Below are 15,651 nucleotides of genomic sequence, written 5' to 3'. Positions count from 1 at the left end.
TTGAAGACATGAATGACATGTACACTTTTTTTGGAAAACGCTCAGATATGTGTAAATTTTATATATTACATGCTATACAAGCGGTTTCAAATATATAGCGTGCCAAAGACACATACATAATAAACCGAAAAAAATAAGAATAAAAGCAAAAAATATAATACCTACGTATAGCTTGACCTATCTATACTAAGTAACACGCAAACATCATTTACTGAAATATATCGTTCAATCTGTATATTTCCCTACTTTCCCTAGTACTAACCTAAAAAACACTTGTGATTCTCAGTAGAAATAAAAATCACCTAAAAATTATAAGTAGGTATAGATTAAAAAAAAAACTAGAGGCTATATTTTTTAGAACAGCCGACTAATAAGGTTTAAAAGGTAAATACGTCCCTATTCAGTTGATTCAAGCTATGCGTGAGTCCAACTACAACTATCTAGTAATCATTGTAATCAAGTAATGAGAAACAGCTACCGGTGAGAACGGATACATAAAATCCATGTCCTGCGGTTAAACAAGTTACGATTACTTATAAACATCTTATAATCATTGTAGAACAACGCAATCAAAATGCTCAGTTTGTTAATTCAAAAGAGAATTGTAATAGTCGAGATTTAAGATTTCATTGAAATATATGTCTCCTAATCATTTACCTGTGTGTGTATTGGACGGCGTTATTAGACTTATTAGGTATGATTAATTTGCGTAGGTATGTACCAGTTTTTTTGCCGTGAAGGGAAACCTGAACTATCAATATAGTTGAGAATTTGTGGAATGAGTAGGCAACTTGACTTTTAGGGATTTTTTTTAAATATCACTGTTAATAACAACCGAGTTTATCAATTTAAGGGTTCTCAGAGAAACTCATTCAGACTTGACAGACTAATCAACGCTACTCAGTAGTAAACTTAGAAATTCCCCATACTAAAAATAGCCTACGTTTTAACGATAACAGTTTAGTTCAAGCGACCGCCTGCCTGATTTCAGAGTGCTCCAAAGCTTTAACATATTTTTTTTATATTAAAAGAAAAAAAAATATGCTTCCGTCAGGAACCTCTGCAATCCGTGCATTGCTCTTAAACAATTGAGCTACGGAAGCCTTGCACTCCACACCTCGCAAGTCTTTCCGTTCCTTCCCTAATGTATACTCGCATTTGGTGTGGCATAAATCGACATCTATCGAAAGACGATTACATCTTATAACGGCACCGGAGTCTCAAGTTGTATTGAGAATAAACCAATTTTTTAACAACAAATTAAAAGACACCGTCTTTTTTCCAGAGCAGTGAGCGCGTGCGGTGCGACGCGATGTACTCGTGAACGGTCATCATGCGCCTCTTCCGAGGGCCGAAGCGCAGGGAAGTGACCGGGCCGCGAGCCGCAGCGACGCCGGCGCCGTCTCCGTGCCGAGACGCCGCTGGCGCCGGACCCCGCCCGCACGACTTCACCCTAGTCACGGCACTACCAGCTATGGTCATGGAGGACGACGTTAGGGAAATGAAGAAAGGTGCGTCATATCATCTATACTGAAATAGACCCAACTTGTCGGTAGACAAGTCAATTATTAGGTACTAGCTGTTGCCCGCGACTTCGTACGCGTGGATTTGTATATTGGTGGTTATAAATTCTACATTAGCTTAGAACATTATGCAGCAAAAGATAGCAGTAGGGACGGTTAATCATTTGTTAATTATTATACAACGCATGAGATTTGTATTTCACAACCTGGCTACAAAGTTTCGAGCCCCTAACTGAATAAAATTGTTCTCGATAATCTCGATATAATCTCTCTCAACCCCCAGAAGATTTTCAAGTCCACTATTTAATAAAACCTACTACCTAACTACCTATTTACGAAGTTTGAAGTTCCTAGCTTTAAATAAAATTTGAACCCTCTACCAACTCTCAACCCCTGTTTAAACTTTTAGGGGATGAATTCTTAAAAACGCTGAAATTACTTTTCTTGTATTGTAATAATATGCCTTTATACAACGATTCAAGTCCCGCACTCTAATAAATATTTGGGTTCCATACAAATTTTCGACCCCATTCACCACCTCGGGGGATGAATTATCAAAGACTCTGAAATTAGTTTTCTTTTCTCTTAATAAAATACCTTTTTACGAAGCTACAAGTTCCTAGCTTTAAATAAAATTATAACCTATACAATCTTTCAACCCCTTTTTAACCCTGTTATGGGATGAATTTTTAAAAACGCTGAAATAAGTTTTCTTGTGTTCTAATACTATGGCGTTGTACAGAGATTTAAGTCTCGCACTCTCAAAAATATTTGATCTCCATACAAACTTTCAACCCCTTTTTCACCTCCTCGGGGGATGAATTTTTAAAAACGCTGAATAGGTTTTTTTGTTTTTTAATAAAATACCTTTTTACGAAGTTTCAAGTTTCTAGCTTTAAATAAAATTTGAACCCTATACAAACTTTCAACCCCTTTTGGACCCTTATAGGGTATGAATTTTTAAAAACGCTGAAATTACTTTTCTCGTATTCTAATAATATGTCATTATACAAAGATTCAAGTCCCGTACTTACAAAAAATATTGACCTCTATACAAATTTTCAACCCCTTTTTCACCACCTTAAATGTTGAATTTTGAAAAACGCTAACATTAGTTTTCTTCTCTTTTAATGAAATAACTTTTTACGAAGATACAAATTCGTAGCTTAAAATAAAATTTAAACCCTATACAATCTTTCAACTTTCAACCCCTTTTTAACCCTTTTAAGGGATGAATTTTTGAAAACGCTGAAATTACTTTTCTTGAGATTTAATAATATGGCTTTATATAAAGATTCAAGTCCCGCACTCTAAAAAATATTTGATCTCCGTACAAACTTTCAACCCCTTTTTCACCACCTCGGGGGATGAATTTTTAAAAACACTGAAATTTGTTTTGTTGTTTTTTAATTTAATACCTTTTTGCGAAGTTTCAAGGTCCTATCTTAAAATAAAATTTACACCCAAGACAAAGTTTCATCCCCTTTTTTACCCCCTCAGGGGTTGAATTTCCTAAAACGTCGCAATTCCTTTTTTTGCAATCGGCTATTATGCCTTTCTAAGAAGTTTCAAAGCATTTGTAGTGGATTCAAACTTTCAACCCCTTTTTAACCTTGTTAGGGGATGAATTTTCAAAAACGCTGAAATTACTTTTCCTGTCTTATAATTATATACCCATATACAAAGTTTAAAGTCACACACTCACAAAAATATTTGATCTCCATACAAACTTTCAACCCCTTTTTCACCACCTTGTGGGATGTATTTTCGAAAACGCTGAAATTAGTTTTCTTATTTTTTAATACATTTTTACAAAGTTTCAAATTCCTAGCTTAAAATAAATCTTGAACCCCATACAACTTTTCATCCCCTTTTTAACCCTTTTAAGGGATGAATTTTTAAAAACACTGAAATTACTTTTCTTGCGTTTTAATAATATGGCTTTATACAAAGACTCAAGTCCCGCACTCTCAATAATATTTGATCTCCGTACAAACTTTCAACCCCTTTTTCACCACCTCGGGGGATGAATTTTTAAAAACGCTGAAATTAGTTTTCTTGTTTTTTAATTTAATACCTTTTTGCAAAGTTTCAAGGTCCTAGCTTAAAATAAAATTTGGACCCCAAGACAAAGTTTCATCCCCTTTCTTACCCCCTTAGGGGTTGAATTTCCTAAAACGTCGCAATTACTTTTTTTTGTAATCGGCTATTATGTCTTTCTAAGAAGTTTCAAAGCATTTGTAATGGATTCAAACTTTCAACCCCTTTTTAACCCTGTTAGGGGATGAATTTTCAAAAACGCTGAAATTACTTTTCTTGTCTTATAAAATGCCATATACAAAGTTTAAAGTCACACAACCTCAAAAATATTTGATCTCCATACAAACTTTCAACCCCTTTTTCACCACCTTGCGGGATGAATTTTCGAAAACGCTGAAATTAATTTTCTTGTTTTTTAATATAATACATTTTCACAAAGTTTCAAATTCGTAGCTTAAACTAAAACTTGAACCCTATACAACCTTTCATCCCCTTTTTAACCCCCTTAGGGGTTGAATTTTTCAAAATCGCTTCTTATCTCTTGTACACTTTACAAATGCAACCTAGTGTGCAAATTTCAACTTTCTAGTTTTTGTAGTTTCGGCTCTGCGTTGATGAATCAGTCAGTCAGTCAGTCAGTCAGTCAGTCAGTCAGGACACTTGCATTTATATATATAGATAGATAGAAGATAAAAACAAAAAGCCCGACTACTTAAAAATAATGAAACAGACTTTTTTAGTTTTATTTGTGGACTTATCTTTTGAAATGTTTTTTTTTTTCATTTGATACCCATATTTCAATGGTACGAAAACAAAAACAACCCCGCATTTTATTTGCGTGCGCCATTTTAAAAATGAATATCTTAACCTATGTCACTACCATAATTCTGACGAATTCAACCACACCTCATTATGTCAATAACCGGCCGTTTGGGCTGTAAGGCATGCCAAAGAAATTTACATACATACACATATTACGTACATACATACGCTTGATAAGTTTCTAAGTAAAGTAGGTACATAATTATGCATCAATAAAAGTTGTGACTATTTGGTTGAGATTTCGTTAAATACGTCAAATACTAGATATAGGTTGCAAGACTTGCAAGATATCCTACAGACGAGAAACTATGATAAGTAATCTGACAGATCTTTATAAAGTCGATCCTCAACGACTGGTGATCCGACTGTGACATTTTGTTACATACCAGAATATGTTTTTAATGTCTAATGAATATTAATTTATATTTTATTTACTTTCCAGTGTTCGCAACGTGGGGTCGTCGTATGGGAAAAAAGCTTGACATGCTGAGAAAACCTGACGCAAAAGAAGCTTCACAAGAACAACCTAGTAATGAAAGCTTTAATGAGGACTCCCCGAGAAGCATATCTGGCCAGTTCAAGAAAAAGCAGCAATGGAAAATGGAACGAAGCAGTTCTGAAACTACTTCCTTGAAAAGGGATAACGACACTGATTCCATTAGAAGCGGATCCCGAGACCGATCGCCTAGCCCATTCAAATCTTTCTTCCATAGAATGGGTTCAACGGGAATGTTAAACTCATCTAGGTCCCAAACACTAAATATCCATAAAACATCAGAAAACAGTTATCCGGTGGCAAGTGGACCTACGCTTTATCGAAGCTGTTCAACTTCACATCTATCTACGTATGTTAAGGCTGATGATCCATCTGATGATATTGATTTACAGAACGCTGATAATGATATTAAAAAGTCTCCTTCAAAGAACAATAATATTTTAACTGAAGATGCGTTAGTGAATTCATCAAAGGCCATTAGTTGTGATAATATCCCTAATCTTGAAGGGCAAAGTAATGGTATGTGTAAAAAACCAAACTTTCCGTACGCCTTTTTAAGGTCTAAATTATCGGTTTTACCCGAAGAAAACAGTATGGCATCACAACAACGAACGAGCAGCATAAGGCAAAGTTACTCCGAAAGAATAGATAGAAAATCACCAAAATTTCGCAAAGACAGGCTATTTCTTTCAAATTCTCGCTCCGAGGAACGATATCAAAGCAACGATAGTATATCGGTTCATGAAGACATGTTGCTTAATGCTGCCTTAAGAAATGAATACTCTGATTTCAATAGAAGTTCTATGAGAAGTATCAATGAAATCGATGGCACGTACCCCGCACGGCGACTCGAAGACGTTCACCGACGTTCGTCAATGATATCGCATAGGCCGCCTTTAGATTACGATCCAATGCTCATACCGAGAAATCGAAACAGTTTACCTGTATATGAATATGGTCCGTATTTAGGGTCCGTCAGGGACATAAAAACTGAACTTATGACATCGTCTCAAAGTATACATCTCGGGCCAGAAAGTACTGAGATTCTTCAGACTCATCGACTAAGCAACTATGTTAGTTCAAATGAGTCTGGCTATGACAGCGATGGACGTCCTACAGATGAACATAGCAACCACTCACCGCCAGGATACTCGAGTCATATATCGCCAGGTACTGTGCGAGCAGAACCAATTGATACTACTGGAGATGTAACTCACGGTAATTTTTCGAGACAATTGAGCTTAAACCATAAAATTAACGTGAGCAGAGTACATGTTCCTGCTAGACGGAGTTCTACACCATGTGCTTTATTTCCAATAGAAAATAGCATACCTTATGAATATGTAAACAATAACAGGGAACAGTTTCATAAGTATCCCAATAACCCATTACAAGTTCTAGATTATAATGATGCTAAACCACCGCCGCTGCCAAAAAAGACATTAAACAAAAAAATACCTTTTGTTTATAAAACTATCACACTTGACGAACGTGTGGAAACACGAAAAATTAAATTACTTCATTCCCAATTATTGCCAGTAGAACATTCCTCTAACCCCAATCTCAGTACTGTAATACCACCAGTGGACAATGAAGGCCCCAGTATTCCTGTACCAGAAACTGATATTTTTGGACGGGGACCATGTACAAAGCGATTCAGAAAGTTAAGATTAATAAAGTCAAGATTAGATGAAAGTCTCGGAGTTTATTTAACGCAACACAGAGTAGACTTCGATAGCAGTGGCTCTAATTTTGAGGTACGTTATATTGTGGTAAAACTAGATTTTGACGGCATAGCGCATAGGGATGGAAGACTGCGGATCGGTGATGAAATAGTTAATGTGAATGGAAAAGTTCTAAGAGGTCTATCATCACTAAAAGAAGTACAGCATATTGTTAACTCGTGTTCAACTGAAGCAAATTGCCAAGAAGGAGCACAAAAATACCAAGTTGATCTTGTTATGGCCCATGATGAAATTACTCCAGTAACATTAAGTCGGATAATAAACAGACATACTAGCGATCAAAATGTGATAGCGCCTTCGACATCTAACGTTCCACCTGATATAATTTCGGAAACCGTTCATAAACCCACGGCTTCAAATCAAATAACGATTGAAACTCATTTTCCTAGTGAAAACCAATTTTATAGTAATTATGGAAGTGGTACCAATAGCACTACCAATAATTTCCAGCATAGTACGCGACGACGAAACAATAGTCCTTCAATTCAACTAAATCAAAAGAGTGATGACGAAAAATTATTAGAGAGGGCTTATCCGGCACCATCAGCCACACTGCAAAATATTACAAATATCGAAATATCAATGAGATCTTCACCAACACCAAGAAACAGACATTCAAATAATTATAGACCTATTTCTCTTCACAATTCAAGGCCACCTCCTATGGTCGAGCAGTATTCAACAAGTAATGAGAACACAACAAATGAGATAAAGGAAAAGTCACCCCATTACATAAAACATGTCCCAAGATTATACCAAAACCGATCATTTGAAAGCATTCCTGAGCAACTTCTGAGAAGTAGTAACAGAAGCCGGTTTTTCAATAGGGTTGGTTCCCAACGCTGCTCTCCAAGCCATGGTCATGTGTCTCGACAGCAAGAACACGCATTAATGCAGAATGAGGGACACCAAAGTGGTATTTATTCGAACAATTCTTTGCACATCGCAGAATTCTGGAAAGGACATGGTCATAAAAGTTTAGGATTTAGTATTGTTGGAGGGACCGATTCCCCGAAAGGACAAATGGGAATTTTCGTGAAAACTGTCTTTCCTAACGGACAAGCTGCTGATAAGGGGACTATCTTTGAAGGTAATTATAGTGACAATAATAACATAACATAACAAATATTAAACTTTTGTTTAGTACTATATACATACATAGAAAATGTTTGATTAGTTTTACGAAACTATTTTCTTATACTTGGAACCTATTCGTTAAAATTATAAGTAGATCACTATAGAGTTAATGACGTTTACGAACCATACTGTTTGTAGAGATTCCTATAAGCTCATCCATCTGCCACGAAATTTCTACTCGATACTTTAAAGTGCTCATATTTTTGCATTACAGGTGACGAGATCTTGTCAGTCAATAATGTGCCAACCCGTGGACTGAGCCATGCAGGGGCCATATCGCTTTTCAAACAAGTTAAAGAAGGAAAAATTGAACTGACGCTTTCAAGAAGAAGGTAATGATGAATTTTGATCTTTTTGAGAATATATATTCGTACGTCATATGTTCATCAAAAAACTTAAATGTGGCGCTATTTCATTTTAAAAGCCGTTTTGTTTTAAAGGCCCGCTTACGTATCGTGCTTTGTATCAATATGAATGACAAATTATACTCGTAGATAAACGGCTGTAAAAGTTAAGAACAAGAGCTGCATTGTAAAAGTTAAGAGCGCGAACCATAAACAATGTTATCTACCATGTATTCCGTTTTTCAAATCAACATTTTAACCTGACAAGAGTTGAAGAAAGGTTTACAAAAAAACTAATTTATGGTTTGAAATTTTTTTCAGAGCACCTAGGTCAAGATCTGTGGAACCTCTGGGTAATTTCCGCTGCGACAATCTAAAGGAGTGAATATTTGGCAGATGAATTAGAACCGCGATAAAAACAAAGTTTGTAGAAATTTTGATTAATAGTGTGCAATACTTTTTTTTTATAACAACTAACTGGAGTCACGTAGAAATACAGTTTTCTGCAATAACATTCAAATAGTATTCAGAAGAATGTATTTTATAATAATTGCGTTCAACGCATAGTATTGTACACAAGACGCTAAATGTTATAACAACTATAACAATCATTGTACTGTAATATTATCAATGACTGTTTTCATACAGAGTTGAATCTACTTTTGCGACGTAGTCGCTATACTATATGTACTATATAGTTATTTATTATGTTTAAACCTATATTTACTTAATCTATAAGTCTCTTGTTAAACGTTAAAAAAATCAGTTTCTACTTTCCAACGAAACACGTATTAAGTATAACTGCGATGTGTATGATGTCCGTGTAAGCTTTTATGTAGATATGCATAGTTTAGTAAATAGATTTTATAATTATCATTTTATATTATACATGTTACGGAATGTTGATTGTAAATAATGTTGAATTCATACAGCATTAATGCAAAGTATTGTTATAGGGCTAAATAAGCCGAAGACCTACAATAAGACTGTATTTATGTGTATCGTTTATGAAAAACTACTAGAGAATTTCGTAATTTGTATATGTAATTTTTTCGTTATATTGTTTTGTTAGGCAAGCTAGATCTCGTTGAAACCTAACCATGATAGTAAGAATGAATTTGTAGCTGTTGTGATAGATAATGGGCGTTTAGTGTATCTATGCCAAGAGCACTATGATTTATGATTCGTGGATGTTCGTTGATTTGCTTTGTATCTATCAGGAGCCTTTGTATTTTAAATAATGTATACCTACCTACTAACGTGACATGTACTCGATATTTCTTATTATAGACTGATCTTTTTAATTTGAGTAGGCACCTTAAATACTACCAAAGTTAGACATAATCTCACAACTATAACAGACTTATAATATAAGTTTTTATTGTGCAAAGTACATTTCATTCGTAGCCTCACTCTATCATAGATTCCATGTAAGCTGACAAAGTGTGGAACTGTCACAATAAATGTCATATTTTCGTAGAAATTTGAAAAGTGCGTACAGAGTCATCTTGGTCTGACTCTAGTAAAATGTATGAATGACTTTAACCTTTTCGCCGCCATTGACTTGATATAAAGTCTATATTTACACACACCAAACGCCACTAATTGATATATTATATTATTATACGGGTTGTTTACGAGCAATTTGTGGCTTGGCGTTGATGACACTTTATTACCTCACTGACGTGGCGGCGAAATGGTTAATTAAAAAAAAACTAAGATGAAAGTTGGCAAATATAGGCACAATGAAAACTAAGGACACTTAACTTCTGAATTTTGTATAAGAGGTACTACATATTATATCGTCTAAATTTTAGTCACGTCAGCTGACCATATTAAACGTGACAGTCAAATTCTAAACTACTCATGTTGACATGTTATTACTACAATATTGGAGTTGGAATTTAGATAGTTATCTACACAAAGTTAGTTTTTTATTTACGAGAAAATACACCGATAACTTGACCTGTTAATTAATAAATTAAGTTTTTTTTCGAGACGAGAATAAACTACGATACGAGACTAAACTGATGACGATATCAGATTTTTTAAATGAAATGTATAATCTATGAAAAAATGTAGGCCAAACTTAGTGTAAAAATCAACCTAATACGACGATGCTTCCATCCATATACAACGTGCTTTTAAACGTAGGTTTAATAAATCTGTAGGTAACGATTTGTTTTATTTACAGTTTTTACACAAAACACCGATTAGCTCCGTCCAATTAAATTGTTAAAATGTCAATTGTTCAAATAAGTATATACCTATCCACACCCTTATTGTAATTCAGATACAGTTTGAAGCTTTAAGGAGAGCTCTAGTAAAACTGGTTGTAACACTTGTAACTATTAATAGTAAAACACCACCGCACTATGCTCTTCAAGCGTAATTGCGCATAAGTACCTGTTTGAAGCAAAATGTATAATTACATTGCGCAGGCTATTGCAAAATAGCCAGCCAAAGTAATATTGCTGAAACTTTATGCCTATCCTGTGGTTTCGATGAACTAGTGCTGGTGCATCATATACTTCTAAATTTTTCTTGACTAAATGTGCCGTCTCCTGACGACTGGGTGTCAACATTTGCCAGTTTAAACTACCACATATCAGCTTAGACCAACCTGGCTCTTAACCCGACTTGACTATCGAAAGGAGGTCTAAAGGGCTAATCATGGAATAAATTCAACATGAAATAAGTTAGACGATTTTATAATGCACCATTTACTAACTAAAATCTTCGCCAGACCACGATAGTGGCCGTAGAGTAAAGTCAAACCAGGTATTTTGCGAAACGTTGCCAATAGATAAATAAGAACCTGTCAAACAATCTAACTGATCCAATTGTTATGTAATATTTACTACATACCGTGTACAGTATTGATTTGTAATACTAATAACTTTTCAGTAAACAACATTTGTAAAGAATTTAAATGATTATATACATATGGCTTCATTCCTATCAAAATAAAACAATTCGAAATAATTCTGACAATATTATTTATCAAAACGTATAAATTATATAAAATGAACAGTTTCCATTACCGTTTCTACAACCTTATTAAGAGCCGCATAAATTATTATTACAATATCATTTCAAAAGGGTAAAATTCTCATAATATATCTTTATTTCATTACATGTACCTTTCTTACAGATAGGCCACCCATATTTATGGGGCTCTTACAAAAAAATAAGCAAAAATGACATTCAGCATTTCTTCCTTAATTTTTGTGGTTTTCGTGAGAAGCGAGGCTGACAGGAATACTGTATTTCAGTAGGGCAATGTGTTTTACCAGACGCGTCTGTTGTTTATTTAATATCACACAGTATGGCAACTCCGCGTAGTACCCAGTGGTCGGGGTTTTTGATCGTCGGCAGCCATAGTGGCGTGATGAATGTCAGTCCGGTACGTACTGGCTTCTTGTATACGGGACACTGTAATATGCACGGGAAAATGTAATGCAAAACCTTATGGCCGCCTAAATATTCGTTCGGCATCATCTTTCCTTAATAAATACTTAATATCTGGGTGACCGAGCTTCGCTTGGAAAACATAAAAAAAACTCGAAAATGCGCGTTTTCCCAGAGATAAGACCTAGCTAGATCGATTTTTCGCCCCCAAAAACCCCCATATAGCAAATTTCAATGAAATCGTTAGAGCCGTTTCCGAGATCCCCGAAATATATATATATAAACAAGAATTGATCGTTTAAAGGTATTAGATTACAAAGGAAAATGATAAAGTCATACACAATGTGACCGTATAAGTAAATCCCCCAGATTCACAAATACAAATAGGTATGGACATAAAGTTATTCAACGCTATCTAGTTAGAAAGCAAGGTTTTAATTCATTTAAACCTAACCTTTTTAAGTTAATAACATACCTATTACCTATCCTTTCACGGACTCTAGAAGTATAATTATGTAATGTGCAATTGTACTTGAAAAATGCATTGAAAACTTATTAACTATATTAGAGCTGCTTACCGTATATAATTTGGGGTCCTTTGGGGCAGTAGAATTAATCGCATATACATGTGTTACTGGCAGGGCTGTGTAGAGAACTTTGAGCGTAGACTCACAAAGACGGAGATTCCGTCGGTCCCAGCTCGCCCCGTCTAGAAACAGGCCGTGGACATACACACCTTCCTAAAAGACGAACGCCCCATATTAAATAAAATTAAAGCACAGATCAGCGCTAAGGTATTAAAGTTTGGTTTTCAGTCAAAAGTTTTACTACCTATATAAAAATTAGAACAGTACCTACTACGAGTACGAGTTAAATCGAATTGCTGAGTCAGGACACCATAACTAAACATAATTGTTAAGTTATGGTGTCCTGACAATGCTTATCTCTTTTATTAATATAAAAGAGATAAACATTGAGTATCAACCAATTAAAAATATTACTTACAGGTGGAGGAGCTTTCACATCTTCTAAAATAAACTTGGTGACATCGTTATGCAGAGCGACCATGTCCAAAGCCCAACCTTTGTGGGCCCTAGTCACTTCTTGTCTCATCGCCGTAAGAAAGCCTGTTAAACAATTAAAACTTTACATCACACTATTTTACCTAGTAGATAAATGACCTCCACTTCCAGCAATTTAAAGTTTATTATCATTATAAGAGCATCCAAATATGAAAATAAATATTAAATTGTCTGCACCCGATGTATATAAACGTGTAAAACGTGCGTCCTGTGCTGTGGGCATATAAAACAATGAGGTTAGAAATCCGCAGAAGTGATCTTTCTTTGGACTCGGCATATCTACTTAACGACACACCTATATGTTTATTTAAACGATTGTGGCGCTATCTGCATTAAGCTCTGCGCCTTTATTCATTTTCAAACCTTGCGGATTGAAGAATCCAGTCATCCAAAAAGAGTTCGGCCTTGCTACGAAGCACCAAGCCGAGAACTGAATGTTGCGCTCCAAAAACTCCGTAAACCAGAAACCGAGAGTGGACGACGACCATGAACTTCTCAGCCAGATCACTGGCACCTTCGCGTCGTAAATGCTGTCTAGAGAATTGCGCAGCGCCTGAGCAAATAGGGTTACAATACAATACAAATCCTCTTTATTGCACAACCTTAATATAACAGAGAGACACACATAATATAGGGTTACTGCGGTGAAGGCAGACAACAAAAAGTCTTTAACTTTCAATGTTAAAGGACACTGTTAACATAAGAAATAACCATATCGGTATCATGAATGAAAGTATATATACGTACATACATAATTATGTTTTATAAAACTTGAACTTCAGTTTCTTTTTTGAAATAAAAAAAAAATGACAGCTAACCTCTTGTTTTAAATTGAATTAAGTATAAATGACATAAAATGTGACATACTATTTTACCTCATTCATAATAATAGTGCCGTCAATAGCCAGGAGTAAATCTTTTAAAGTAGTTCGCACCAAGCCGATAACTTTTTGCATTCGGTCGATTTCTTGTCGAAGGAAAATGACCATTGAATTATACTGGCCCATTATCCTTAACCTGTGAAACAACGTTTTTATCAAATTATCACGAAAATAGAATTCAGCATTTTGGCTAGTAAAAAAGTGTTTAATAAGAAATATTTTCACTAAACCCAGAATGGAAAGTTGTAAATAAAGTATGTCAATTATTTGACCACACTCTGAACTTCTTTGTTAGGTACTTATTTGGAATAGGCGGGCAAAGTAACGTTAGCAGGCAGGATGGACTTTTAACTCTTTTAAGTCATTATTTTTGTATGATAAATATACAGAGTGCTTCCTGTAACAGGAGCAATAAATTAAACTAAAGGCTGTACTCCTCAAACTGACCAACATTTGTTCAGCAACTTTTAAAAATTTAGACTTCCTCTTTTTCATACAAAATAAATATTGCCTTCAATGTACGCTGACATCGGTGTGTTTGACGTTGCTTGTCACGCTTTAATCATAACAAAATTTGCAATACATTGCGTCTTAGAATAAACTTTAAAGTGTAATAAAAATCGAAACATGAGTTGTTTTCAAAAGTTGTTGAACAAATGTTGGTCAGTTTGAGGAGTACAGCCTACAGTTTAATTTATTGCTCCTGTTACAGGAAGCACCCTGTATAATAGCATTTAAATTAGCTAACAACAGCTAGTATTTTCCTAACGTTAGTGTAAAAAAAAAGGTTTCACTGGGCAGCAATGTTCGAACTGTAAAAGATAGGTACATACAAAAATATGGACTGAGGAAAGAACGTAAAGTATCAGATAAAATCGGCACAGATACCTTTCTTTTACTTGGAAAGGATCGAAATTCGGGGGAATCTTTTCCAGCATTTCTTTGGATTGTCTGTACACTGATGCTTCCCGGGATTCCCCGCCACCGCCACCCGATTCTTTGGGTTGAATAGACAAAATTGTATCCAGGAGATTCTGAGTCTTGCTTCGTTGGTAACTATAATGATTGCATTCAATAAAATATTAGTAAGATATGTGAAGCAAAAACTTCTAACGTAAAATAGGTACATTAAAATTACAGGTCTAAAAATCAACTTTTAGCGGTTACTAAAAAACACGCCAGCAGAAAATACTCTCTCTTCTCCACTCGCTTCCCTCCGCTGGATGGAAGCCTAAGTGTAACGCCTGAGTGGACGCTCGAGTTGGGCATGCAGCGGGGCGGGGCGTGCGGCGTGCACGCTGCTCACATCACTTGTGAGCCCGACGCCACGCTGCACGCCCCGCCGAACGCTCCGCTTCGAGCGTCCACTCAGTGACTCAGGCCTCACACTAAGTCATAATTACGTAATATCAGCGTTTGTATGCAGTCCATATGCTTGGGGCGGATCAACCGTCTTCATCTTTTCAATCTCCTCGAGGTATTCCGGAATATTCTTAAACTTCATGATTCCATAGCCCTTGTAGAACTGGAAATCTTCAGTGAAGAGTTGGTCGGTGAACCAGACGCGGCAGAAGGTAACAAGGAGACGATTGTCATAGTCGTCAGTCACTCGACCGCCATATTGCACCGCTGATACCATATACCTAAAATATTTTACATTAAATAGTAACTCCTTAAAATGAAGAATAAATTTTGCCTGTAAAAAAATAAGTGAGTCACTCGACATCTCTGTTTCATAAAAATCATAAATAATAACTGACAAGAGTCAATTGGCCTTTGCGTCTATTGCAGACGATTTATGGTGCAAATCGGAGAGACAATGACCTCTCCAGACTTAACACCGCCTGGGACGGAATTAAGGAAACGCAGGGATGCCCAGCACCTGCATTACCCTCTCGGCTTCACTGTCTTAACCCACAGGAAAGGCGAGCCAATACGTGTGGAGGCAGGTTGGCTGCAGGAATCTGCCGCTTATTTCAGGTTGGACCCTACTCGCGCCTTACGGTAACTCCATACTGGGATTTAATTTGCAAGAGAAACAAACAAGACAAAAACAAGACACAACAAGACAAGACAAACAAGACAAAACAAGACAAGAGTAAACTTTTTATAATAATCATAATCACTCCATAGTAGCATAATCAAAAAGTAATCGTTTGTTCTACACTTA

General features: G+C 35.7%; 2 protein-coding genes across 2 annotated transcripts in view; one reads left to right on the top strand and one right to left on the bottom strand.

Annotated features, from left to right (window-relative positions):
* LOC134663174 (uncharacterized) overlaps positions 1-8,796 on the top strand; it is a 41,671-nt gene extending 32,875 nt beyond the window's left edge. The window contains exons 2-5 of the mRNA XM_063519537.1: positions 1,286-1,511; positions 4,828-7,716; positions 7,978-8,095; positions 8,429-8,796. Of these exons, the coding sequence (XP_063375607.1) occupies positions 1,334-1,511; positions 4,828-7,716; positions 7,978-8,095; positions 8,429-8,492 (3,249 nt within the window). The 5' untranslated portion in view covers positions 1,286-1,333 and the 3' untranslated portion in view covers positions 8,493-8,796. The remainder of the gene's footprint in view (positions 1-1,285; positions 1,512-4,827; positions 7,717-7,977; positions 8,096-8,428) is intronic.
* A 2,291-nt stretch (positions 8,797-11,087) lies between these two features.
* LOC134663213 (dynein axonemal heavy chain 8) overlaps positions 11,088-15,651 on the bottom strand; it is a 62,365-nt gene continuing 57,801 nt past the window's right edge. The window contains exons 85-91 of the mRNA XM_063519601.1: positions 14,885-15,124; positions 14,370-14,537; positions 13,476-13,617; positions 12,964-13,153; positions 12,524-12,645; positions 12,097-12,258; positions 11,088-11,542 (exon numbers count right to left, since the gene is read on the bottom strand). Of these exons, the coding sequence (XP_063375671.1) occupies positions 11,417-11,542; positions 12,097-12,258; positions 12,524-12,645; positions 12,964-13,153; positions 13,476-13,617; positions 14,370-14,537; positions 14,885-15,124 (1,150 nt within the window). The 3' untranslated portion in view covers positions 11,088-11,416. The remainder of the gene's footprint in view (positions 11,543-12,096; positions 12,259-12,523; positions 12,646-12,963; positions 13,154-13,475; positions 13,618-14,369; positions 14,538-14,884; positions 15,125-15,651) is intronic.

This window comes from Cydia amplana, chromosome 4, assembly GCF_948474715.1.
Source record: "Cydia amplana chromosome 4, ilCydAmpl1.1, whole genome shotgun sequence".
Classification (NCBI taxonomy): domain Eukaryota; kingdom Metazoa; phylum Arthropoda; class Insecta; order Lepidoptera; family Tortricidae; genus Cydia; species Cydia amplana.
Note: the sequence above shows the minus strand (reverse complement) of the source record. Positions and strands in the feature narration are given on the sequence as shown.